At 38.9% G+C, this 27,384-nt stretch overlaps 1 protein-coding gene across 2 annotated transcripts in view; it reads left to right on the top strand.

The window, feature by feature from the left end:
* The window catches only part of ITGA8 (integrin subunit alpha 8), a 207,745-nt gene that overhangs the window by 67,281 nt on the left and 113,080 nt on the right, over positions 1-27,384 (top strand). For both annotated transcript variants that reach the window (XM_027847948.1, XM_027847949.1), the window contains exons 12-13: positions 2,759-2,964; positions 10,279-10,470. In XM_027847948.1, coding sequence (XP_027703749.1) covers positions 2,759-2,964; positions 10,279-10,470 — 398 coding nt within the window. The remainder of the gene's footprint in view (positions 1-2,758; positions 2,965-10,278; positions 10,471-27,384) is intronic.

Genomic DNA, 27,384 nt, shown 5'->3' with positions numbered 1-27,384 from the left:
AGGGAAAATTGATTAGTCATATTGGGTAATACAGTCTAATGAGTAAATTAAAGTTTTCTCAGAATCCCCAACTCCCCTCCTCCACGTTAAACTAACTCAATACAATCTTGTGATAATCATTTGGGTGAATTCTAAACAATTTGGATTAAATTGTTTAGTGAATGCTGATTGTTGATTGATGAATGAACTTTCAAAGACTCCAGATATTTGGGAAACATAAACAGGCAGGGGAAGTTAACTTGAGACCCTAGATGCACTCCAGAAAAGAAGCCAGTCACTTCTTCTGAAGCCATCGATGTTTGGTTACGAATCTTTAGACAAATGTTTCAACAATAAAAGATGTTGGTGCTTTTCGTCTTCTGCCTGAAACAAACAAACGTGTGTCCAGAACTTCAATCCCACTGCCTCAGTGTATTTGTACTGTATCAGGGTTTCACAAAATTACATTTTAAGCCATTGACACTTCCCATCCTCCTGCTGTTTATGGTCCCTGCAGGACACAAAGAAGAAGCCCAGTAGGTGGCTAACTTGACCATTCTAGGGCCACTTTTTTGGAAAGGAAGTAACATTGGATACTTGTGTTGATATGCCAGACTCAGTATAAATAAATCTATTTGTTGACTTACCCTGAGGACCCCATCCTGGCTCAAGTTCTGGTAGTCAGACTTAAAAAAGATTCAAATTAAAAGAAAAACACGGCAAATGTCTTCATCTACATTTATCCACCAATATCTGCTTACCTACATCTACATAGATGTATTATGTATGTATATATATGTATATCTCACACAGAGAGATCAATAAAATAGCTGGCTGGTTTCTGAAATGCAATCTTCCAATAATTAAATTTAACTTCATTATTTCATAATGCAATTAGAGTAATTGATTGGATCCTGCTTTAACCCTTGTAAACAAATACTCTGTTATGCATTGCTTCATTTATTCATGCAACCAACAACCTTTGCACACCAGCTATGAGCCTAGTGTGAATTGGGGGCACTAGATAATAGAGAAGAAGTAGAACACACAGCTGTTGTCAAAGAGAAAGTTCAAGCCCAATTTTGGAGCCCAGTTTATGCATGAAACACCTAATTACAACGTGAGAGCAAGTTAATGAGATACATATGTGATACAAAAACTGTGCCTTGGTGCTAGATAAAAATAATGAATGATCACAGTAAAGTGGATTTAGTCAGAGAAAGATTGGTAGAAAAGATATGGAAAGCTAAATCAGATATTCTATTATTAGCATGTGAAGAAGAATTGTAGTATAATTTTTCTGAGTTTTGTTTGGTTAGATGAATAGTGGTTTTTTTTAATAGAATATTATTAAATATATGGGTGTAGAACAATAAAAATGAGAGGTGAAAAGACCACTAGATGTCATCTAGTTAAATGAAGGCCTAGCAAAGTGAAGTGATTAGCCCAAGGCCATGCAGCTAATAAATAGCAGAAGAGTTTGTGCAATTAGCTACACATAGAATGTGGAAGAGCGGCTGTATAGGCTTTATACCCATGTCGTTCATGTACAGAGTTTATTTAACACAAAGTTTTTACTTGTTCTTTTGACATTTGTCATATTTCTAAGAGATGCAGGATTTAATCCTGAATGAATGTGGGCCTTTTTAGCACTAGGGAGTAAGAGAAGATTTATACATCGATGGGGATGGAAGATCAAACTGTAATTGAGCAAAAATGTCTTTGGGATGATCACCACAAAGGTACACTAGAAAATGATACTGAACAATTGGAAAGTCATTGGCAATGAGAGAAAGCATCCAGTATATTGGACACAAGTACACTCTAGTCCTGATTTTGTGAAACTTAACACTATAGTAACTTCTATGGACCCTTGTATGCTATCCAAACTTCAGACATGTCCCACAAGTAAAGTACTTTTAATATTACTATCATTAACCGAACCATATTTTAAATGATATTTCCTGATAAGTGTCTTTATTCTTTATTCTCTTCTGAAATATCTTCAAAATGCTATTCTGGAGTGCTGTATGGCATATTATTTTTCAATTTTTTAATTTTTTCAATTTAATTTAATTTTTTTTTGCATGAGGCAATTGGGGTTAAATGACTTGCCTAGAGTCACACAACTAGTAAGTGTTATGTGTCTGAAGCCAGATTTGAACTCAGGTCTTCCTGACTCCAGGGCCGGTGCTCTATCCACTGTGCCACCTAACTGCCCCTTATTTTTTTTTTAAATTAGCAGCTAGTGAACTGAAATTTTTTTTTTCTTAATAAGTAAAATATACTTTTTTTGCAAAATCATTTAAAAATTGAGGGGGTATTTAGATAGGAACATGACTTTCCCCATTAGGAGATTTTAAAGCCATAAAATAATTGATGTGATTTTATAATAGCCCATTTTTTGGCAGTATATTACTACTGAGGTGCAAGAAAGTTATACAGGATATATAATACTTGCAAAACATTTTTAAGAGAATGATGAATACGAGTGATGCTTCTGACTTTTTAAAAATATTTCAGGCCTGTAGGAATACTGATTCTCCTGATCTCTCTCACCGCCTCTGCTTCCCCGTTTCCCCTGTGTCTACCTGCCTCTCTCCCTCCCTTTTTTCTCCCTCTCCTTCTCTCTTTCCCCCCTTCCCCTCTCCCTCTTTTTATTCCTCTTCCTCTCCTTTCTCCCTCTCCTCCCTCTCTCCTTCCTCTCCCTTTTCTTCTTTCTCTCCCCCCTCCCTCTTCCTCTTTCCCTCTATCCCTCTCCCCCTTCTTTCTCTTTCAGCCTGGATGATGTATTGGTTGGAGCCCCCCTCTTCATGGACCGTGAATTTGAGAGCAGCCCTAAAGAAGTAGGGCAGGTTTACCTTTACTTGCAAGAAAGTCCTTTGCTCTTCAGCCATGCCCAAGTCTTCTCAGGAACTGAAGTGTTTGGCAGATTTGGAAGTGCTGTCACCCATTTGGGAGATCTGAACCAAGATGGATACAATGGTGAGTTTAGTTTAATCTCACAAAAGTTCAAAATTATTACAATTTTCATGTCACTGTTGGGTGTAGGGAAAGAATGCCATTTCATACCAGTCTTTTTGGTGTACATGAGGCAGAGACATTAAAATGTGGGTAGTTTCAAGGTGATTGTTTGGGACTTTATGTAAGAAAACCCAAATCTGTATTTTACGTGCTGTGTTGAGGATAATTTAAAAGTTCTGTGATTTCAATCAGTCAATCAATAATCATTTATTAAATGCTTAAAATATGTCGGCCACTAAACTAAGCACTGTGGCTATAAAGAAGGAGAAAAACAATCCTTGATCTCAAAGAGCTCACACTCTAATGTAGGAGAAAACATGAAAATAAGTACAGACAAGAGGAAATAGGAGGTAATTTTGGAAAGGAGGGCACTAGCAGCTTGGTGGACAAAGGCCTCCTACAGAAGTGGCATTTGAGTTAAGTATTGAAAGAATTTAGGGCAACTAAGACAGAATAAAGTGGAGGAGGGAGAACATTCCAAGCAAGGGGGATATCTATCATCACAGCATCATGGAGGTAGAAGATGGAGTCTTGTACAGGAGCTACAGTGAATTGACCAGTGTAGCTACAATGTAGATTGCATGGAGGGGAGTAAAACATGAGAAGACTAGGAAGGTAGGAAGGTCATGGTGTGTAGGCTCCCTCCACCAATGAAAATAGCCACCATTCCAGGTTCCATCAGTTGCTGAGGCAGAAAAATTCATTACATAGCGATGAACCTTTCCAACTTAGCGAAGCTAAGGTTCTTCCTGTAACAACTCTCCAGCATTTTACTGAGTCTCCATTTGAAGCACTTTAAGCTTCCTTAGAAGATCCCTGCCTCCAAAATAGAAGGCCATGGAAGGAGAGGGCAAGAACCTAGATCACTTTCAGGACATGGGGAGGTGACATATCAGGACACTACAGTTGTGTAGCACATGTGTGTTACATGTGGCATGAGAAAGGTTTCTGAAGCTCATTCAGAAACTACATATCATAGACAAGAAACAATGGCACTGAGTCATTGAGATATTTCACTTTTTTAAAAAAATAATAGCTTTCACTTCTCTCTTGATTAAAAGGTTTACAAAATACTTTATATGCATTATCTAGTTTGATACTCAAAATAATCTTGTGAGGTAAGTAACATTTTTAATCATATTTTATAGATAAGTCACCATGGAAATTAAATGACTTATTCAAGGTTACACAGATGGTAAAGCCTAAGAAAATGGTGTTAAAATCAATTCAGTAATTCAATGGTTAGAGCACTGGGTGAGTGGAATCAGGAAGATCTGAGTTCAAGTTCAATACCATACATTTTGTAGCTGGGTGACCTTGGGGAAGTAACTTAACTGCTGTCTGCCTCTGTTTCCTTCTCTGTAAAATGAGCACCCACCTCTCAGGGTTGTCATGAGAACCAAACAAAATATTTGTGAAGTGCTTAGCAAAACTTAGGGCACTATATAAATGCTATGTTACAATAATAATAATAACTATTATTGTTACTATCATTATTAGGCAAAGATGGGGCTGGAACCCAGGTCTTCTAAGTCCAAGTTCACTCCTCTTTCTATGACAGCATATTGCCCTCCAGATAGTGACTTGCAAAGGATCAAAGAATCTAGCCAAACGATATCCTGTTTCTGCCTGACTTAAAGCAAATAAGCAAGTGATATTTTATTGATAAGATTATCTCTCTGGGATTAATCCACCTAACTATCAGAATGGGAAAAAAAAACAATTGGCAGAAACCATCCCTTCTGAATTAACTGTTAAATATGATTGATCTGAAAAACTCAATTTAAATAAGCAATTAACTGTGTGACTGTGACAGGTTTCTTTTTGCCTGTGGAATTCTGTTAAGACCTCAGTTCAGAGATCTAAGGAGAAAAGATGCCAAGAAGATGTCAAATAATGCCATCTACAACATTCAGTGATGCCCTGACCCCTAAGTAGCCAGGTTGCTACACAGTAATTACTTAGTCAATGGGTTTTGTTCTCTTTCCTTGATGTTTTAGTCATTGAGGCCTACTTAAAAAAAACTCTGCAGTTATACAGCACATGGCCCTTGGGGGGAAATTCAATTTTATACTGATTTGTGACTTGTGGCTTTCAATACTACTTTTTTTCCTCTTGATTTATGGCTTCCAAAGACTCTCTTAAGTGAATTATAGTTCTACACCCCCTTGGGGAATTGTCTTTTATTATTTATTTATTTCCTTACCCAAGTCCTTAATAAAATACTTGGAAGATGATAGAAGCGGTTTATTAATTTGTTACAAAGGACAGTTCTTTTCTATTGATACTCAGTAAACTAGTCTTAAATGATTCTTCCAGATCATTTTTTAGTCTTCTTTTATGAGCTTTAAAGTGAGCTTCAGCAACTGTATACTTACTATCTATTAGGAGCTGATCTTTTGAGAGCATTGCAGGTAATTGAATATGTGGCAGAGGAAATAAAAAAAGCCTAAGAAAATGGAGTTGAAATCAAATCAATAATTCAACAAACATTTACCAAGCACTTCCTATGTGCAGGGCACAATGTTAGAAGTCAGTTACAAAGACAGAAGGGACCCAGTCCTCACCTTTAGTGAACTTACAACCTACCTGGGATCCCTGGGAAGAGGGAAGACAACATCACCAGGGCACTCTTTTGCCTTTATCCTCTCTCCTGGCCTAGGGTCATCCAGAACTCATCTGGGATAGCAGAGAGGTGTGGAAATTGGGATACCATGGGGCATAAATCCTTCCTCTTCACTTGCTCCTAGCTACTCTGAACCCACTGGAGCTGCTTGATTGTTCACACAACTTGAATGAAATGGGAGTCACCAATTTTATCACTTTCAGTGATGTGGAAACCCACAGACCCTGCCATTTGCCCTGCCACTGTTTCCAAAGGTCCTCCAGGCCATCACATTTCTCACTTCCAGATCCCCATCACTATCATCTGATCCATTAATATGACCTAAGGACCCTGCTATTCACCTGGCCACCACAATCTTACACTGCCATATCTCTTCATTTGCTCTGCACCTGAAGTTTCTTTCATATGTTGGCTCCATTAATTACAGCATAAGATCCTGGAGAGCAGGGACTATCTTGCTTTTTCTTTTTGTATCCTCAGCATTTGACACATAGTAAGCATTAAATAAATGTTGTTTCATTCATTTATTAATTCAATCTTCTATCAAGGCATTAGCATTTGGGAGAGGAAGAATCGACATGTACCCATAGAAATTAATACAAAATATAATTAAATGCAAGGTAACTTTAGCATGGTATGGAATGCACCATGAGCTGAAAGGATCAGGAAAGGCATCATCTAGAAGATGGTGCTTGAGGTAAACTTGAAAGGGAGCTTAGGATTCTATGAGGTAGAGATGAGGAGAGAAAGCATTCCAGATATGAGTGAAAGTCTCTACAAATACAGTGAAGATGGAAGATGAAACATCTCTTCTGAGAAACAGCAGGTAGTCCCTTTTTGCTGAAATGTAGTTGTGTACACAAAGGGGAGTAATAGTCCATTTGCCTAAAAAGGTGGGATTATGCAGGGCTCTAAATGTCACTCAGAGGCTTTATATCTTGTCCAAAGGCAAGAGATAGCTTCTTGTGCAGAGGAGGGACATGATCCTGGTCTGGACCAATACCACTTGGTCATGTGGATGGAGGGTTGGTTAGAAAAGGGAGGCAGGAAGACTAGTTTAGGAAGTTATTGCTGCAGTCCAAGAGATGATAAAGGCCTGGAGTACAGTGGTTAGCTCTGTAAGGAGAGAGAAGGAGAGAGATTTAAGAACTGTTTTAGCAGAAGAATAAACAAATCTTCACTACTGATGGGTATGTGGGTGGGTGAAAGAATATGAAGAGTAAAAGTTGATTCATTTTTTGTTGTTGTTCATCCTTCTTTTTGGAAGAGGACCAATGTCATCAGGGGTGATGTCTTGACTTGTACACGAATTGGACAGTTATAAGCCTGGGTGACTGGAAACTTGGTAGTAGTTTAGCTGTGAAAAAGAGGACAGACATTGAACATATAGTTTGAGTGGATGGTCAATATAGACCACAGGGAAGAATCCAATAGAGAAACTAAAAATAGGGAGTAGAGAATGATCATGGGGACTCTGTCAGAGGAGACTCTATTATGTCCCCTCTATTATGCCTTCTGCAGTACCATCCCACCACTAATCTACTTCCTTTTACCTTATCCTTCTTCCTTTCTTGCTCTAAGGGGATGAGGTCTAAGGTACAAGTAAATGGGCTGATCTTGCTTAGAAAGTCACCTCTTAAACAGAGCCTGAAGTAAAGGAAGTTAGGAGATGGTGTCAGTGGGTTTTTAGAGGTACAGTAGAGGGCAAAAAGGAGCTTATAGTAAATGACCTCTTTGTTTGGTAGAGTATGAGATTAGCATCTTTGCTGAGAAGGATGGTGAATTAGAGTTAGGGTTAGTTCAAAAAGAGCTTGTGAGAAGATTTGTCACAACCATCGTGGGGAATTCGGTACAGTTTAATTAGGGAAGAGTAAGTCGACTAATGTGCAGAAGGATCCAGTTGAGCTTAGATAACACAAATTTGTAGTGGATCAGTAAGAATGATTGTGTGCCTTTCTCCAGTACTGTTGAGGAACCTGTGAATAGCAGCAGAAGAGGCAGAGATGGGGGTATTTAAGGGTTGGAGCGTGACAAGGCGTAATCATCAACAGGACAAGGAGACAGGGGAGTCAGGTTGAACTCTTTAAATATAACGTAAGATCAACATTGGCATGTGAAGAAAGTAAAGCCAGAGCAGTGGTGAGGGACTAGGAGAGCCGCAGGCACTGGGGCTAGAGGTCATGCTGGCAATGAAGAATGAGTTCAAGACGAGTGAGATGCAGGGAGGGATGGAAGGTTATGTAATTATGGTTGGATAGAGGAGTTTCTCAGTTCTTGAGCATGAAGGTAGGGTGCTTGTGGCTGATGGAGAGATAAGGAGATAATAGTCCCTAAATATGGCTGATGTGAGATGAAGGTGTAGGACATGAAAGCTGATACTGGGAAGCCAGGGTATTCAACATCAGCATGTATGCTGAAGTCCTCTGGGGCTGAGGTTAGGATGGAGAGGAAGTCTCTAAGTAAGTGACTAAGCTTGAGAAAGAAGTGAAGATCTGCTAGTAGTCAGTGAACACTTACTATGAGGATCTGAATAGGAAAATATGTCTAAAGATAGTGAACATTAATGGTGGAGAGATTGCTGAGTGTTTGCAGCAGAGGGGGTAGAACAGAGGTGGAAATAGCAATGGGGAGAAAGGAATATGCCTAGTTTTCTGCGACCAGTGTATCAAGGGGGCATCAGTGAAGGCATATCCACTGATTGAGATGATGGCAAGTGATTCATTGTCTTTGGGGGTCAGCCAGGTTTCAACATGTGCCAGAAGTGAAAGGAGCGAGAAAGGAAGAAGGATAAGGTAAAACAAGTAGGTTAATGGTGGGATGGTACTCTAGAAGGCATAATAGATGGGACAGCAGAGCTGGATTGAGACTTAGAATTGTTAATAATTAAAATGTATTTATTTAGTCTTATCAAAGTTGTGACAAAGAATGTGGGACAAACAAATTATATACTCATGTTGACTGTAATGTGTCATTATATTACTTTTCCTAGAGTTTTTTTCTATTAAAATAAATTTTGCAGTTCAGTATGGCAGCCAGGTGTTACAGTGGATAGAGTCCCCAATCTGGAATCAGGAAGACCTGAATTCAAATCTGGCCTGAGACACTTACTAACTGTGTGATCCTGGGCAAGTCACTTAACCCTGTTTACCTCAGTTTCCTCATCTGTAAAATGAGCTGGAGAAGGAAATGGCAAACCACTCCAGTATCTTTGCCAAGAAAACCCCAGATAGGATCACAAAGAATCAGACACAACTGAAACAACCCAACAACTGAAGTTATAATTCAACAAATGCCTAAATTAATAAAAAAAATTTGGAAGGTCATCTGCTTTTTACAGTACTTATAAAAAGAACATTGGACTAGGAGAGTCACAAGATCTGGATTCTAATACCAACTGTGTGACTGTGGGCAAGCCATATAATCCCTCAAAATCCTAATTTCTTCATTTCTTAAGTGGAAATAATAATACTACCTGTCTGTCTTGATGACTTCACAGAGTTGTTATGAGTATCAGATGAGATGACAGTCATAATTATAATAGCTTTCATTTGTATAATGCTTTGGCCTTGAGAAAATAGAGGAATAGGAAATAATAGAGAGTTGGCCTTGTAGTTTGGAAGACCTTGGATTTCAATTCTGAATCTGAAAAATACAAACTGTCACTATGGGCAGACAAATCAGAGGAACATGAATTTAGAGATGAAAGGGACCCCGAAAGCTTTCAGATCCATGCCTATCCTACCCTGACCATTTTACAGATGAGGAAACTGAGGCACAGATTAGTGAAATGATTACCCTAGTAGCATAGGTAGGAAATGTCTATGGGTAGGATTTAAATCTCATTATTCCTGAGTCAAGTGCAGTGCTCTAAGCCCTATAAAACCGCTGTCTCCCAGGCAACTATCTGAAATGATAAACTAAAGATCTGGTGTCCCACTGGCATTGCTGATTGGTTACCCAGAGTCCCCTGTGTTTATGAAATAACAAATTTCTGTCACTTCCAGCCCTCAAAAAAAATTCAGATTCACAAAGCACTTTACTATGTAAAAACACTAAAAGTTGGAAGATACCATATACATGTAAGACATTTATTGAGGTTATTTTCATTTACATCTAAAACTTTTGTTTCAGGTTATGCATATCATATGGAAATATCAGGATAGAATGGGATTCCAGATGGGTCCAATGAATCCATGACCTTAGTGCAATAGGAACATGTTGTAGTAATGGGAAGACTCCTGGACTTGGAGTCAAAAACCTGTGTTAAAATTCTGGTCCTACCCCTTACTACGAGAGGAGGTGGTGCATGGGATGGGAAGAGCCCTAGCTCTGAAGTCAGATGATCTGGGTTCAAATCCTGCCTCTGATACTTACTAGTTGTTTGACCTTGGACAAATCTCCCTTAGGTTTCAGTTTCCTCCTCTCTAAGCCAAGAAGGTTGAACTAGGGGGCTCCTGAACTTTAGCTTTATCAGCCCAGAAAGCCTCTTAACCTCTCTAGATCCCATTTTTCTCAACAATAAAATGAGGGGGAGATTGGCCTAGCTGACCTACAAAGCCTTTTTCAGCTGTAAATTTGTGATATCATGATCTTATAAATTCTGATTTCAAATGGTCACCTTTTAAGAAATAAATATTTATGTCTTGTAGATATTGCAGTTGGTGCACCATTTGCCGGAGAAGATGGAAGAGGCAAAGTGTTCATTTACAATGGGAATGCAGAAGGATTAAACCAGAAACCATCCCAGATTCTGAATGGTGGCTGGGCCTCCCAGGCCATACCGTCGGGATTTGGCTTTACTTTGAGAGGCGATTCAGACGTAGACAAGAATGATTACCCAGGTAAGTCTTTCCACAGGAGAATTCATTTCATCCCTCCCTTCTCTGGAAAATGTATCAGGCTTCAGCAACTCTTTCATAAAAGCCAAGGTCAAACTCAAATATAGTCACAGGGGCTCCTTGTGTTTGATTCCTGCATGGCTTTCCTGTGAATTTAGTCAGACAAAACAAATACTCCCTTTCCTGTCAAGAGACAGCATCAGAGATGCAAGGGAGATTTAAATAGTTACATTAAGCGTAAAACCTATCAGCTTAATCAAAATGATTCAGCCTCCTTTCCCCTCAAAATCTCAATAAAGTAGATGTGACAGAAATGGGGACAGTTTCTTTAGTATGGGCAAGCATGCAATCCTTCAGAATTTCTATTGACCTCACAAGCCCCCTCAGAGTTTAGCCAAGCTGTTTGGGGGGTGGGGAGGGGTGGGTTAGCACTTCTTTTAAGTAAAAATTGTTTGTCCTTGTTTCAAGATTTTCTAAAACAGGTTGTATAATTTGGCTTAGGCAACCAGGTGACATAGTAAATAGAACTCTGGACTTGGAGACAGCAAGACCTGAGTTTGAATCCTACCTCGGACTCTCGCACAACTTATTGGTTGTGTAACCCTAGGCAAGTTACCTAACCTCTATGAGCCTTAGTTTCCTCATCTGTAAAATTAGGGGGTCAGACTACCTGGCCTCAAAATTCCCTTCCAACTCAATATCTATGATGCTTTGAAGAACAAAGCAAGACCTCCTGCCCTTCTTTTCAGAGGAGGGGGAAACATTATCTATGCTGTCAGATTGAGTAGGTAGGTTGATTTGTCTTGCTGAACAGCTTCTTTCTCTATGTCTTTCTCTCCCTCATCCCTCTCTCTTTTTATTCCCCTTTGTTACAAGGAGTGACTCTCTGAGAAGAGGTGGTATGGGTATTTTCTAAAATGATATAAAAACAAAAGCTATCCCTACAAATATTTTTAAAAACAATAACAGAGCAAAGGGGAATTATGAAAGATGAAACAGTAAAGTATCCTTTCATTGTTTCATTTTAATTGTAGAGTTATGGAAACTCTCCATGGAACATAAATTAATTGTTGTTTGGAAGAATCTTACCAGGCCACATGGAAGCTTTCTATACCTCCCCACAAAGACTTGCTTCAAAAACTGCAGTCTCTAGCCAAGAACATGAAGCTTCTTGGTTTTAAGTTCCTGGTTTTTCATTCATTTAGATTACCAGCCTAGTCCAAGATGATTTCGACTCCAATCACTAATGGTTTACTGACAACCACTGCCCCTTGGTTGGTGTTTTCCATGTCTAAGTGTTGCTATGGTTCGGGGCAGCTTTCCAACAAGTCAGCTGCTTAAATATACATTACTCCAATTCTCCTCCTTTCACTTTCTCTTTCCTCTGTAATGGAGCAAACAAGAGCTCCCACAGCATTTATTTTCCCCAACCCCCACCCCCATTTTCAGTCTTGGCAGAAGACTTTCATTTTATTAACCTAGACATTGTGGCAAGCCTTGGGATTGTATTCATATCTACACTAATGCCCAAGTAAATACTTGACAACTCAAGACTGTAGCTTTATCCTTCTCTGAGATTGTATCATACCAACCAAAAGCTTGATCAATAACCAACCAGGATCAGCTACGTGGGAAGGCAGTGAGCTATTTATAATGTATCCTTCTTAAGATTTATTTATCATTTGATCTTTTAAGATCCAAGACAGAGAACTTGTTCTTTCCCCCCATGGTGCTCTTATCTGATTCCTAGCCATGGAATGTCTGAGTGGGTAGTTAAACTAAGCTACCGCAATGTAATTTTAGATAAATAGTTGCCTTAGAAAGTTTTTTCTTCTTCGTTGTGTTTGGCTCAGCCTTCTTTTCTCCTGTGCTTGCAACTGGAGATCTTGACAGATAGAGTGATTCCTGGGTCTGCCAGGACTTAAAGGAGGCAAAGGAAGTATCCCTTGAAAGGCCAGTCCATCTACTTCCTTAGAGTGAAGGGGCAGAAAACATTGAGAAATAGAACAACTTATTCTTAGAGGAATTTTTCCTTGGAGAAAGGAGAAAAGAAGGATGGAGGCAGAGAGAGGTTCTTGTAAACATTGTTCCAGTGAGCACTTATCAGCCATCATATATTTTCTTTTACCCCAACCCCCCACTCCACCCCCAACAATCCAGAAAACCTGACAGCGGATGTGGCTGCTCAGGGGGAAAAAAAACAAGGGAAGTAAGTCTGCTTATCTTGGGAGTGGTCACTGCCCTCAAGTTGTATCTGCAGGAGTTGACAAGTCCAATTTATAGTGAGGCATGTGGAGGGGCCCAGGTGGTAGCTTTAAAAAGTAAAGTAGCTGATATCTCCCCCCGTTGTCCTGAACAATAGACCTCTCTCTAGTGCAAGGATTTTGTGAACTTGGGATTCGTGAACTTGGGATTAAGCTGGGATCCAGGAACCTATTTTTAAAAATATTTTGATGACTTCAATAGTCAGTTTCCATTCTGTGTATTTTATGCATTTAAAAACATTTTCAGGGGATAGGGGTGGTCCATAGGGTTCATCAAAGACTGCTAAAGAGTCCATGATCTCCCCCTCCTCTATTTAAGGCTCCCTCCTCTATTTTAATACTATTTTTTTTTGCTGTTGTTATGGATTTCATTCATGTAAAGATTCTACCCCTTCCTCCTCCTATTAATACAGATCAGCAACTTTTGTGCAAGTTAAAAGTCTCAGGGAGATGCCTATGGCACCTATTTGCCAAGGTCATACAGGGTGTGTCAGAGCAGGACATGGGCCTAGGTCAACCTGACACCCAGACAGGCTCTCTGTCCATCATGTCCCAATCAGAGCCCACTTTAAGTGTAATGGATCCCTCAGGGCCTGAGGGTTCAAAGAAATGACCTTTGTGCCAAAAATACATTACAGTACCCCAAAACGGACGCAGTTCCCAAGGCAGCAGTTAAAAACCATTCAAGAAGATAAAAGCTGCAGCAAGAAGGTGACCATCAGAGAGCAAAAAGGTTCTGGGAGATCTGAGGAGTTCCCCCACTGAGGTCCTAAAAACTACTTCTGTACTCCTCCTGCCCAAGGGGCCCACAACTGAGTCCCAGAACAATCCACCTTGTGGCAAAGTCAGCTTAACTTGCCTCAAGTCTATACAACTTCCTTTCTTACAACAGTCCTGGCTGGTGTTATGGGATCATTCTCCCTAATTCTACCAATATTTTAGTCCACAACAGAGTACAACAAAATGCCTTATTTCAATATTTGAAGGGGCCATTATTTCATCACCATGGGTATTCTTTCTACCAATGGAGATAGCAACCCCTCTGAGCCTAAGTAAATGGTCTTCATGAATTGCTGTGTTTGAAGAGAATGAATAATCTGGTGGCTAATCTGAGAGTGAGCACCTCTCAGTGGTCCTGGGGCGACATACATATATTCTGTCATCAGATTGTGCTTCAGACCTTTCTGGTTCGGCGAGGTCCGGAGCTCAAACATGTCCTTCAGCCTTCTGGAATCCAAGGTCATTGGCAGACCCTGATGAGACAACAGAGTAGGATTTTAACCGAGGCTATCTAGAATAAAGATGTTTAATTAATTGAAAACCCCAAATAATACAACCCCACATCTTGACAGCATCATTGTTGCCCTTATCCACCATACTGTGGATGTTTCTGAGGCTTTCAGTCCTTTCTTGTTATGTTAGAAATAGATAAATGATGCCTTTGCCTTCTGGAGATCTTACACCATCCATTTGAATTCTCCATTAAAAATTTTGCCGAGAATCAAAATCAAGTTCACCATCCTAAACTGTAAAGAAGCCATCTTTTTTTTTTTTTAATTTGGGAGACATTTGATTGTCTCAGGTCCTACAACTCATTTCCTTTTCCTTCTGATTTTTCAGAGGTCAATGAAGCAGGGTGGTCTAACAGATAGAGAGCTGGCCTTGGAGCCAGCCCTGAAGACCTGGGTTCAAGTCCTACCTCTGGTCCATGCTGGCTGAGGAACTCTAGGCAGGCCTCTTAACTTCTTAGGGCTCTAGGCCATTCTCTAGACTATAAGTTGAAGACAATGTGTCAGCTGCATTGTTAAAGGGAGGTTTTTTTCTCCTGGGTGTTCTCCGTGTCAATGGAATTACAGATTTAGTCCCTGTCTTTGTCCTTATCTTCTAAGGATTACCAAAAATAGTTCATCAATCTCATCCTCAAATCTTTTCAGTCCCTAAAATGTTGTTGTTGTTGCTGAATCCTTTCAGGAGTGTCCAATTCTTTGTAACTCCATTTGAGGTTTTCTTGGCAAAGATACTGGAGTGTTTTGGCATTTCCTTCTCCAGTTCATTTTACAGATGAGGAAACTGAGGCAAACAGGGTTAAGTGACTTACCTAGGGTCACATAGCTAGTAAGTGTCTGAGGTCAGATTTAAACTCAGATCTTTCTGATTCCAAGCCAGCCCGGTGCTCTATCTATGGCTACCCTCACTGGAATGGTCCATCCCATCCTGGTGACTTGAACTCCTTGAGAGTTGCTTGGTGTTCCTTTACAATTATCTTCCACATTTGGATAACCACTTATGGAAAATACTGTAGAAAGAATCCTTGTTCAGTTAGGGGTTGGGTTAGTTGGCCACTGAGGTCCCTGTCATCTTGTGAAAAGTCTTTAGCATCACATCTTTAGTTGTGGCAAATACTGACTTCAGGCCTGGAAGACAAGACAAGGGAATCTATGAAGGAGAAACATTCTGTGTATCAAGGTTAACATAGTAAGAAAAATTGGCACGGCCACCTGTGAGTTCCAAAGATTGAGATACGTTGGGAGAACACCCAGCCTGAAAGTTGTCGTTATCTTCCCTTATTGCAGGGGTGGGGTACGTGTGGCTTTGAGGCCACATGTGGCCTTCTAAGTCTTTGAGTGGGTCCCTTTAGCTGAATCCAAACTTCACAGAATAAATCCCCTTAAGAGGATTTATGGGGGTCCACACTTGAGGATCTAGAGGGCCACATGTGGCCTCAAGGCCACAGATTCTCCATACCTGTCATAGAGTACCAGGCTTAGTCTAGAAGGGACTCTGAGGGTCCCTTCAAGCTCTCGAGGAAGGATCCCATGGCCTTCCATTTATATTTTGTGGATGGTCTAGAGTTCCAAGAAACCCTTGCAAAAAGAAAGGAAAAGAATGAGGCAGCATTTGTGTCTGCATTAAACATTTGGCCAATTCCATTATTTCTGCTAAATATGTAGATAATCTAAGGAGGGAGGTCAAACTAGCCAGTGTGCTGGGTTAAAAGAGCTCTGAACAAGGGTTCAAATCCCAACTCAGACACTTATTTATATGAATGACTTTTCACTTTAGTTTCCTTATTTTAATTGGAGATGGTGATGATGCTATCTTTCCTCAAGATTGTTGTCAGGAAACTGCTTTGTAAACCTAAAAGCACTTCATAAATCTAAGTTGTTGTTTTGAGTCATAGCTTGGAACATGTTGCTTGCATAGACGTTCATTTAATAAACTATCTAGTAAAATGCCTGCTAAGAACTATCTAGAGAAGTTCATTTCCTTTGATGGAATGGGAAAAGAAAGAGATCTTTCCATTGGTAGTTCATCTTTGAAAGTTATTGCTTTTCCTTTGGCAGTAAAATTATTTGACAAGCCAGGATGTATCCTTTGTTCTTTTCGTGATGGCCAAACCCACATCAGGTTTGGATTGAGAGTCCTTGTCATCCACTTCCTTGTATATAATGAGCGCAGCAGCCATCATGGTTATTTGTTATCCTTTATAAAGATTAGCTGTTGGATCGTTCACAAAAATGAACACAGTTCACAGAATGTGTGCATCAGAATCTATGTCTCTATACATATGTTGTACATAGTATATACATATATTGCCTGATGAATATGTCTGTAGACATATTGCCTTAAAAGCCTTTTTTTGCATATTTAAATCTAATTTCCCCAATGTTTTACTATAAATTTGTTCCTGTGTTTCTCTGGGGGGTGGGGGCAAACTTGTTGACCCTAGGACATACCAAAAACAAAAACAAAAAAAAATATGTTAATACAGAAAACCAAATTTCAAGAGAAACGGCCATTTCTAAAAGTAAAACACTTATTTTTTAAAATTACAAAATAAAAAAGCAAGATAAGTAGGGCTATTTTTATATTTGGAACAATAAATTCAGGGTCTAAAGGAAAAGGAAATAATTCCAGCATAGTTGAACAGGTCACATTAGGCTGAAGAGTCACTCTGATTACATAAGATTTCCCAAAGGATATTCTAATTCAGTTCAGTAAACATTTATTAAATATTTGCCATGTGAACCTAAGATCTGGGGTCTCTTCATATTGGGGAACCTCTTTGAAGATGTGGGAGAGCTCTAATAATATCTCTCTGCTACAGGGGCCCATTTTGAATAGTCGTCATGGAAAATACAGGAAATCACTGCTTCCTCAGACCTTATCGTGATTGATGATTCTCTTTGCATTTTGATTATTAAGTAGGTGTATTCCAGGATGTCCTTTGAAGACAGAAATGTGGCATCTTTCCCCACACAATTTTTATGATAACTGATTAAGTCGATAACTGATAAAATCTTTGAGTGAAGGTCATTTGAGAATAGAAATATGCAAACATGTTTGTGAGAAAAAAAAATGGGTGACTAGTTTATTTTCTCCTGATCAAGCTGTTGATAAGTATGATGCTGGTGCCTTGGTCCATACCTGTATGCTTCTTAGTCACTTAAAAATAATTCAACCAATGTTATCGCTATTTTTTTTAATCCTGAGGTTATTGCTATAATTTATATCTGCCTAATCTAGATAATGTAGCATAAGGAACTCTCAGTGAGAAAATTCTCCCTACCAATGAAGATTTGTGATTTATAGCCTTAAAGAACTGCTTGGGGTCACTGACACATTAAGGTCCTTGCCCAGGGACATCTAGTCAGTATTTGACAGAGAAATGACTTGAACCCAGGTCTTCAAGCCTTTGCTGTATCCACTGTGTCATGATATTTCTCTTAATATAGTTGCCTGAAGGAAATGTCCAGTCAATAGGAGGTACTGCATGACCTCATGAAGAAGTTACTCTATTATTTGCCCATTCTTCAGACCACCAACCCCAGGGGTATAGATCCCAAGTCTCCAGAGCCTAGTATAGTTTCAGGCCACACCCCATTCCTACCCTCCATTGAATTAGAGTCCTTGAATCAAGTGGGCCTTGGAAAGCCAAGAGAAAACACAAAAGAGTGATTTTTAAGAAATTAAATTTGTCCATTTCTAATTCATATTAAGGTAATTTGAGTTGGTTGGGTTTGCTATTGGGTATTATTTCCTTAAATACTCTGACTAGATTTGGAAATCTGTTATAATTAGTTACTTCTGATGAAATAAAGACAGAATGCTTTCACAATCATGGTATCTCAGCTATCCTACTCCAACTCAGTTAAGCAGAGTTTTGCTAGACTTGAAGACATGACCCTTCCACCTGTAAGATCCTAAGGTCCTATAATCATTTTACCTCTGAGAGCCTCAGTGCCCTCATATGTAAAATTGGGAGGAAGGGAATTGGACTAGATGGGCTTTAAGGTTCTTTTCATATCTAACATTCCGTAATCCTGTTTCTCACCCTCCTTGCCAAGCACTATCTTCCCACCATTAGTTGGTCTTCTTTCCCCATTATGAAATCCAGCAACACGTTGATGTAGTGCCATCTTTGATCTTTAATGGTGCTTCCCCCATTCATGGGGAAGGAAGTCTTCCCTGATCTTTATGTGTGTATAAGAAAACCCTATAAAGGTCACCATTACAACATCAACTCTTCCTGTGGGAGGAGACCATGAGGCTGATTCTTCTGTATTATTTTCATATGCTTGAGACACTGAAGGCCTCTAGCACACTGGGTGGAGCCGTGTTGGAATTTATGGGAGGATATTTTCAAATGTTGTGCAGGAGGGTGGGCAGGCATGGATTGGTTGTAATCTGCATCATTGAAGAGATCATCCCAACTGTTGAGATCACAGGTGTTTGAAGATGTATGTATTATCAATTATGAAATAATTATTCACTCCTAATCTCCTACATGGCACAAAACCATTCATACACATCATCTATGAAGGACCTAGCCAATTCACTCACATAGTAATAATAAGACCAGACCAAAACAAGCGCATACTAAGGCTAATATGTTTCCAAGCACTGAAACATAGAAGTGTTGTGGCATTTTAAGGAGAAGTTGTTATTACTGTAGACCTGGAGCCAAACTCATGGTATCCTCTCAGTTGGAACAGTGGGAAACAGGAAGGAAGGATGGTAGAAAAACTAAATACTCCAGGCACAATTTGTTACTGCTCTGTTAAATGTTTTTTTATTTGTTTGATATTTGAATGTTCATAATGTACTAAGGAATAACCAGAGCCTGGCCAGTGCTAAAGGTAGGCAGTGTGTAGAATGAGGTGTGGTTTTACCCCACAATCCCACCTCTCTTCTTTTCTCTATTAGCATATGCCCTTGCTCCTAATGACAACCATTAGCAACTTAATTCTGTATATGGAAAAATCTTTTCACTTCCTTATTCCACTGGAAATAATAATCATGATATTCATATGGTGCTTTATAACTTACAAGGTACTTCACAAATATTATCTCATTTGATCCTCACATCAACACTGGGAGGTAGGTGTTATGATTATCCCCATTTTACAGATAAGAAAACTGAGGCAGATAGAGGTTACAGGATTTGTTCAGGATCACACAGCTAGTAGTATCTAAGGTCGGATTCGAACTCAGGTCTTTCTGACTCCAGAACCAGTGCTCTACCCACCTAGCTGCCTGCTAGAATAACACACCAATCCATCCCCCTTCACTTCTTATGTCTTTGTAAGCATTGCGCCTGTGTGTACACCCAATGCATAGATGTATGTGTATACTTATTGTATGCATCTGTATATATGTATAATACATGCATACATAAATTATATGTGGAAATACAAACACATGTATGTTGTATCTTGGGGATTCTGATTTCATTGGTGTGGGTACAACTTCCATTGATGCAGATCACATAACTCTTTCATCGTGTGAAATTCTTTCCATGTTTTCCTGTAGATCATTTTGCATATATATGTATATGTACATATACTATATATTATATGTCTACATATCATATAAATGCTATGTGTGTATATATATATACACGCATATTTATACACACACACACACACACACACACACACACACACACACACACACACATATATATATATATTCTTTCAGCCAACATTTATTGACCACCTAATATATGAAGGTGCTAGGTGATGGAAAAGATACAAAATTTATATAAACCTGGTCCCCTGGTTTCATGGAACTTATATTTGAGGAGGCAAAATAAGACCCAAACACAGATAACTATAATGCACATTATGTGATGATTTATTGAGAAAGGTGCAAAAACAAATCACTTCAAGAGATTTAAATGAGAAGGTTCGTTATTACCTAGGAAAAGCTTCATGGAGAAGGCAGCAGTGGAATCAGTTTTTAGAGGATGATGAATAGTCCCACCTCTTGGCAGAGAGTGTGAAATGAGGCATACACCCTCAAAACTGGCCAATAGGTTGGTTTGTTTTGCTTGAATGTATTTATTTGTTACAAATGAGGGTTTTAATGGAGGTGGGAAGTCATTGGTAAGTAAGTGATATTGAAAGGAACATCAATAAAACCTTTATAAAGAAATACAAAGAATGACTCAGGGGTGGGGAACCTGCGCCTCAAGGTCACATGTGGCCCTCTAGGTCCTTAAGTGCAGCCCTTTGACTGAATCCAAAAATCTGAACAAATCCAAGTGAATCCTGATTTGTTCTGTGAGGTTTGGATTCAGTCAAAGGGCCACACTTGAGGACCTAGAGGGCCACATGTGGCCTTGAGACTGCAGGTTCCCCACCCCTGGCTGGGAGTTCAGCAGATGAAAGAGGAAATAGGACATGTAAGTCATAAGGATTCTCTCTTTATGTAGATGTATATATTAATATTAGGTGGCACACCTAATGCTACCTAATAGACATAAGTTTCATTTACACACATTTACAAGATCATGAATGCAGAATCTTTTGGTTTTAGTGAGAGTACATCTTGGTAGGTTGTACCCCTAAATGTACACTTCTTTGAAAACAGAAGTATAAATTCATTAAAGATGTGGAATTAAAATATACACTGACCATATTGTGAAGTTTTAGCTTACAGACAAATATTCAAATCAATATTCATCAAAATGGGATTATAGCTCAAACAGATAACCACTTTTGCATTAGGAAATTCAGTTTTACCACTTTTTGTTGTTGTTGTTATTGTTCGTTGTTTGTTTGTTTTTTTGTATTTGGTGAGGCAACTGGGGTTAAATGAATTGCCCAGAGTCACACAGCTAGCAAGTGTTATGTGTCTGAGGCCAGATTTGAACTCAGGTCCTCCTGACTCCAATGCCAGTGCTCTAACAACAGCATCACCTAGCTGCCCCGTACCACTTTAGTAGTAAACATGCCACAGTCAGGTAAGGAAAGCATTGCTTTGATAGAGGAACATAGTCAGAAGAAACAATGATAACCAAAAAAAAAAAAAAAAAAAAAAAAAACCAAGGGATTCTGAGCCTTTCTGTCCCTCTGAAGTGCTCACTGACCTCTTTTCTGAGCCAGACAGGGAAAAAAAAAAAACAAACCCCTGCAAAATCTCACTGGCCTCAACAGGAGGCAGCAGAGAAAGATAATGAGAAATGAGCCCTTTTGCCTACAAAAAGGCTCCTTTCTTCAGTGTTTATGTAAATATATGTATGTATAAACGCACTCATGTATAGATGCATTATATGTATATATATAACACATACACATATATAACGCATATTATGTATAATATATAATACATATGTGATATATAATACATATATACATATATAATGCATATCTAATAAATACAAATATGTATATATGATAATATGTATTTCAAATTGCAGAACATAGAGCAATCATTGTAATATCCTATTTTCAATGGCAGTGATTTTTTAAAAATCCAGGTTTTTGATCTTATTGGTATAGGAATTTTCCCCTACCAATCCATATCATAACCTTTTCTGTAACATATGGTCTTAAGAGTAATATCTACAACACTGAGAGACTGTGACTTGCACAGTCATGAAACATGTTATAAACAGAATTTGAACGCCAATTTACCTGACTCTAAGCCCAAATGGGAGGGAAGGAATGAGTGAGTGAATGACTGAAGCTGATGAATGAATGCTGAAGATACAAATAGAAAAGAAACATTAGTCCTTGGTTTTAAGGAGCTCACATTCTGTTGGGGGTACACAATACATATAGAAGATATCAGCAGCAAGACAGATGGAAAGGACCCCTGATCCTTAGGGAATGGCTGCCAACAATGCATCTTCTTTAATGTCAATTCCACTGATAAAGTCATACCAGTTTCTGATGTTGCACCATTGAAAGAGTGCCAAGGATTTTGGAGGAGAGAACTTTCTTTTCTGGATCTTCTTTCTATCTGCTGTCTTAGAAGTTTCTTTTTTTTTTCCCACATAGATCTCTTTCTCTTTCAATCTGTCCTTGCAAACACTTGTTCCTTTTCTATAAGGACCATTTAGCTGACTGCATAAAATATTATAGAGCCCTCAGATATCTTCTGCCAGGACCAGCCTAATTTACTAGGGGGATGGTGCAGAAAAAGGTGGCCTGTGGGGGTCCCAAAGGATTACCATAAGAGTTAAGAGGGGGGAAGATTCGGGGAGGATAACTAACATTCTTAGTTAGAATGGAGTGAGGATTTGGAAGGAAGTGGTAAGAATAATTGTTATGCCAGATCTTCTCTATCCTAAAAATAGTTTGTTTGTTTGTTTTTTTAAATCAATCAGTAAGTTCCTTTGTGGGTGAGGAACAATTTTTTAAATCTTTATTGTCACCCTCACAACTTTTAATACAAGTGCAAGGCATATAATATTTAGGTGCTCATTACATGCTGGATTGAGTGATAGAAATCAGTGCCATGAGTTCATATTCTGAGTCTTAAAAAGCATTGCAGAATCTGTGTCTTTACCTTCAGTTCATTGATTTCCTTTGAGGAGAAGCTCAATCCTAATGAGAGCCCCCAATAAATTCAGAGGCTATTTTATTTGGGTAGGGTTTTGCCTATAATCAACCAGTATTTTTGAGTTCCTGCTGTATGTATGCATGTGTCCTTGTGCTATGTTCTATGAGTGATATATAAAATTATAGGATACCTGGAAGATGTGTGTACCTATAAGATATGATCCATGCTCTCAAAGACATTATGGTCTATTTAGAAAGCCAAGGCATTAACATACATAAAACATGTTACTAGATTACTACTACCACCCCCAAATCAATCATTGAATGTCAAATAAATGGTACAAAATGTGTTGTAGAGGGAAGTATAGGAGAAAAGAGAGAGAGACAGAGAGAAAGAGAGAGATCACGATTACTTCTAGTTAGGGTAATAAAGGAAGACTTCTTAGACAAGCTAGAATCTTGAACTGGGCCTTGACTGATAGGATAAAGAAAAGAATTCCAGGTGGCAGCACCAGTGTGAACAAGGCAAAATATAATGTAAACATGGAGGTAAAACAGTATGGGTAGAATGGAGAGTTTGTGTAGGAAATAGCTGGCGATAAGGTAGGAGAGGTAGATTGGGACCAGACTGTAGAAAGCCTTGTATAGCCTGAGTATGGTTTAGACCCCTAATTTCACTATTTGAGCTGTTTTTCTCATCCAAGCTTCGTTAACATTGGCAATTCTGGGTTTCTTAGAGAGTAGAATTGGTCCGGTCATTTTTCAGTCATGTCCAACTCTTCATGATCCCATTTGGGGTTTTCTTGGCAAGGATAATGGAGTGGTTTGCCATTTCTTTCTTCAGCTCATTTTACAGATGAGGAAACGGAGGTAAACAATGTTAAGAGACTTGCGCAGGTCTATATAGCAAGTATTTGTCTAAAGCCAGATTTGAACTCAGGAAGATTAGTCTTCTGACTACAGGTCTGGCACTCGATGCACTGCACCACCTAGCTGCCCTCGAGTAAAATACAACACACATAGGATCCAAAATGTCTCTCAGAGTCATAGGAAAACTGTGTATGTCAGGGAGATATGCTCCTAAAACTTGGCACTGTAATTCCTTAGTCCTCACTAGTGTGCTTCCATTTACACAAAATCAATCACAACGATATTAATTCTTAAACACAGAACATGTATTTAATAATAAGCCAGAAGCAGGAATGATCATAACATTTATTCATTAAAAGGCAAAAGCAAAAATATTCCAATTTTTTACTCGACAGAAAGCAAAAGCAGGGATAATCAAAATGTCACAATCCACCCACAAAATTAGCTCACAGTCTCCCATTAATGCACTCGGGAGCCATGGGGAGAGTGGATGCACAATTATAGAAACCTAACAAGGAGGTCCAAAGTGAGGAAATCCATGTGACCAAGGCAACTCATTATTCTAGACTGTTGGCCTTGATGTTTTTGATCCCACATGGAATCACTTCTCTCCTTGTGGTTCTCATGATTCTCTTGCTAGGCAAAACTGCTCCTTTTCTGTTTATGTGTGTATATAAACATGTATTTATGTGCGTGTGTGTGTGTGTGTGTGTTTAGATTTGGTGACAGTGTCATATAATTAATAGAAAGCTGTTCTTAAAGTCTGGAATGCCTGGGTTCAAATACTACCGTAATGACTGGGAGAGCCTGGGTAAATCACTTGCCACTAGGCAACTCTGCATTGGTCAAGACAATTCTTCACTGGGAGATCCCTATACCAATGGAATCACAGGAGTGGTCAAAAGTAAAAAATATATATATACACATATGATATATAGATATATAGATATGATATATATATATATATATATTCCCTAGACATTTAACTTGCAAACGGCAAACTTGGTTACTTACTGAAAAGATGAGGTTACATGGGAATGGGTTTCCAAATGTGGCTATTTATGTGCTTTGAAAAGCTTAAAGGACTAATTCACTAGTAATACCTTGAATACATTGATCAAATGGAAACATTTCAGAAAAGAAACAGCTGGGGTAGTCAGGCAAAAGTCCCTAACATTTAATAATCTAGTCTAATCATATTAAAACATTACTCTCTAACAACCCCATCTGCTACAGGCATTAACCCAAACAGCAGAGGGAAGTGCATATTTGTTGTAGAAGCAGAAATTTCAGGCTATAGAAACTGTACGGAAAAAAATGGCACCATGCCAAGGTTATCATTGTCTTGTTCAAGCTCATAATATATGATGATTATGTCATGAAGGCAATTTAGACAGTTATACTGGGGGCTGGGAGGGGGACTGTGAAATGGTGCATCTGTTTTGATGAGTAGAACATTGTACAATGTGTGCACACGTGCATGAGCAAGAGACAATACATAAGAGGAAATGGATGGATAGATTCACCCAAATAGGGTAAAAATTGAAGCCAGAGTATAATGTATTTTGTCAAGCTTTGAGCCCACTTAAAATCAGTAGTTTGACATTTGGAACCAACTTTTCAAGCCATATAGTCTAAGTTTATTTTTTCTCCTGCTAAACTCCTACTCATGTTTTTAAGAAAAGCAGAACACCAAGCTGCTTTCATGTAGCTGTATTTTGATAATTTCAGTATAAACAAATTAGAAATGAGTGCATTACTTTTCTACTAAGCTGCTTTATGAATTTAGGGGAAATTAAAATTTTAATGGAAAGACTAGAAGATAGCAGTGTCAAGTAGTAGAAAGGGTACTGGAAGCCAAAAGACTAGACCTCAAATCAGAAATTTGCTAGTAATTAGTTGTGTAACTTTATGCACATTACTTCAGCTTTATGAGCTGCATTTACTCATCTGCACAATTAAATGGTTAGACCCCACCTAAAATTCTGATTCTAAATTAGGACTTTAGTTGACCTAACATCTCACTGCTCTTCCTCATTAGTGATGCTAGAACGATACATCAAATGAGTTGATCAAAGCATTGAACTCCTTGACTTATGAAGTTATGAGTGAACTTGATGAAGATTGATATTAAACATATTAAAGCCAAAATCCAAATGTTCACTAGTATTGAAATCAATGATATTCATTGACTAATGTCCAATGTCTATTCAGGAATTCAGCATTTCCATGATTAAATGGCTAGTGTTGACATCAGCCTCTTGAGTTATGCTAACAATATCTAGCTAATGTTCCAAATGTATATTTTCCCAATGACATTTTGGTGACTTCCTCCATCAACACTGAATAGCATTTAGAGTAGTGAAGGTGGATAGTGAGGGTAATACAGAGGGGAGTTTGGAAAGGCATGAGATAGGATGGGGCAAGAGGGCAAGGGATTCCAGAACAGAAGACAGCAGATTCATTTGAAATTATTTATTAGGTCAAGACTGAGTGAGGGATAGAATGAGAGGAGGAATATAAGAGCAAAGAACAGAACCAAGTGAAGGTTGCTTTTTTTTTTAAGGTTGGAGGAGACAAGAGCATTTTTGTAGATAGTAGGGAAGGGGCTAATATATAGGAAGAGATAAGAGAGAAAGAGTGTGTTGAGGTGGGGAGGGAGAGTTGGGGCAATTTGCTGGAGAAGACGGGAGGAGATGAGATCAAAGCAATGTGGTGAGGTAAGAAGGGTTGGCCTTGGAAAGGAGAAGAGCCACTTCTTCATTTGAGACTGAGGTAAAGGAAGAGAGAATGACAGAAGATGGCTGCATTCACATGTCACTAACGTGTCACATACGTATGGGCTATAATCAACCTAGTGGAGGGAATACTCAAATCAGTGAGACTGTAAATCCACAGAAGTGCTTTAGTATAAGTAATAACTGCAACAGTGATGTCAGTCAATAAACATTTATTAAGCATTTGTTATGTGCCAGGCACAATGTTAAGTGCTAGGGACACAAAGAAAGGCAAAGATGGTCCCCATCCTCAAGGAACTCACAATCCAATGGGAGACACAATGTGCCAACAACTATGTGTAAACTAGCCATATACAAGATTAAGTAAAGATAATCAAAAGAGGGAAGGCAAAAGGGGATCAGAAAAGGTTAGGGATAAATGGATATGTATTAAGTGCTTACTATGAGAAAAGCATTGTGCTAAGCACTGAGGATACAAATAGAAAAGTAAGACGATCCCTTCTGTCAAGGAACTCCCATTCTGATGGGAAGGTTTCAGCTGCGAGTCATGACAGAAGGGTCCAGTGATCTTTAGGGTGCAGCGGCAAAGCAGACGGCAATGCCTTTTCTTTGATGTCCCTTTCACTAAGACAATCATATCAGTTTCTTATGTTGAACCATTTTGACAAATGTCAAGGACTTTGGTGGCAAGAATTTTCCTTTCTAGGTCTTTAGTAGCTGAACCTATAGCATCTACAGAAAAAAAAAACCACTAAGCTACATCTCCACAGAGCTGGCTTCCCAGGATGACAGTTGAGGGCGCTGGGCTGATATTCCCAAGGTTCTTAGTGTCTGAGTCCTGGGCTGTTTCTCTCAGGGTCTGAAGAAAGATGGGGATTAAGGTGGTGGTGATGGTGTTAGCTAACTTTGATATAATGCTATAGGGTTACAAAGAATTTATCTGCTTCATCTCACTCGCTCATCCAACATTCCTGTAATGTACATTGTGGGGGGAAAATAGGATTTTAAAGGTTAGAGGCTCAGAGAGATAAATTGACTTGGTCAACATTACACAGCTTATAAAAGATAGGATTAAAACAGAGATCCCCTGCCTCTAAAATCTATGAACTAGACCAGAGCCCTTTGGTCTATATGTTGACAATACTTTTAAAATTCCATCATCTAGAAAATATTCCTTCAACTGTTATATTTAAGGTATAAGGTATATCCTAAATTGAACCTTGGGGCAGGGCAAGCTGCCTGAACCCTGAGTGA

This window comes from Vombatus ursinus, unplaced genomic scaffold (genome assembly GCF_900497805.2).
Source record: "Vombatus ursinus unplaced genomic scaffold, bare-nosed wombat genome assembly UNPS02005459.1, whole genome shotgun sequence".
NCBI lineage: Eukaryota > Metazoa > Chordata > Mammalia > Diprotodontia > Vombatidae > Vombatus > Vombatus ursinus.
This window is presented reverse-complemented; position numbering and strand designations above follow the sequence as displayed.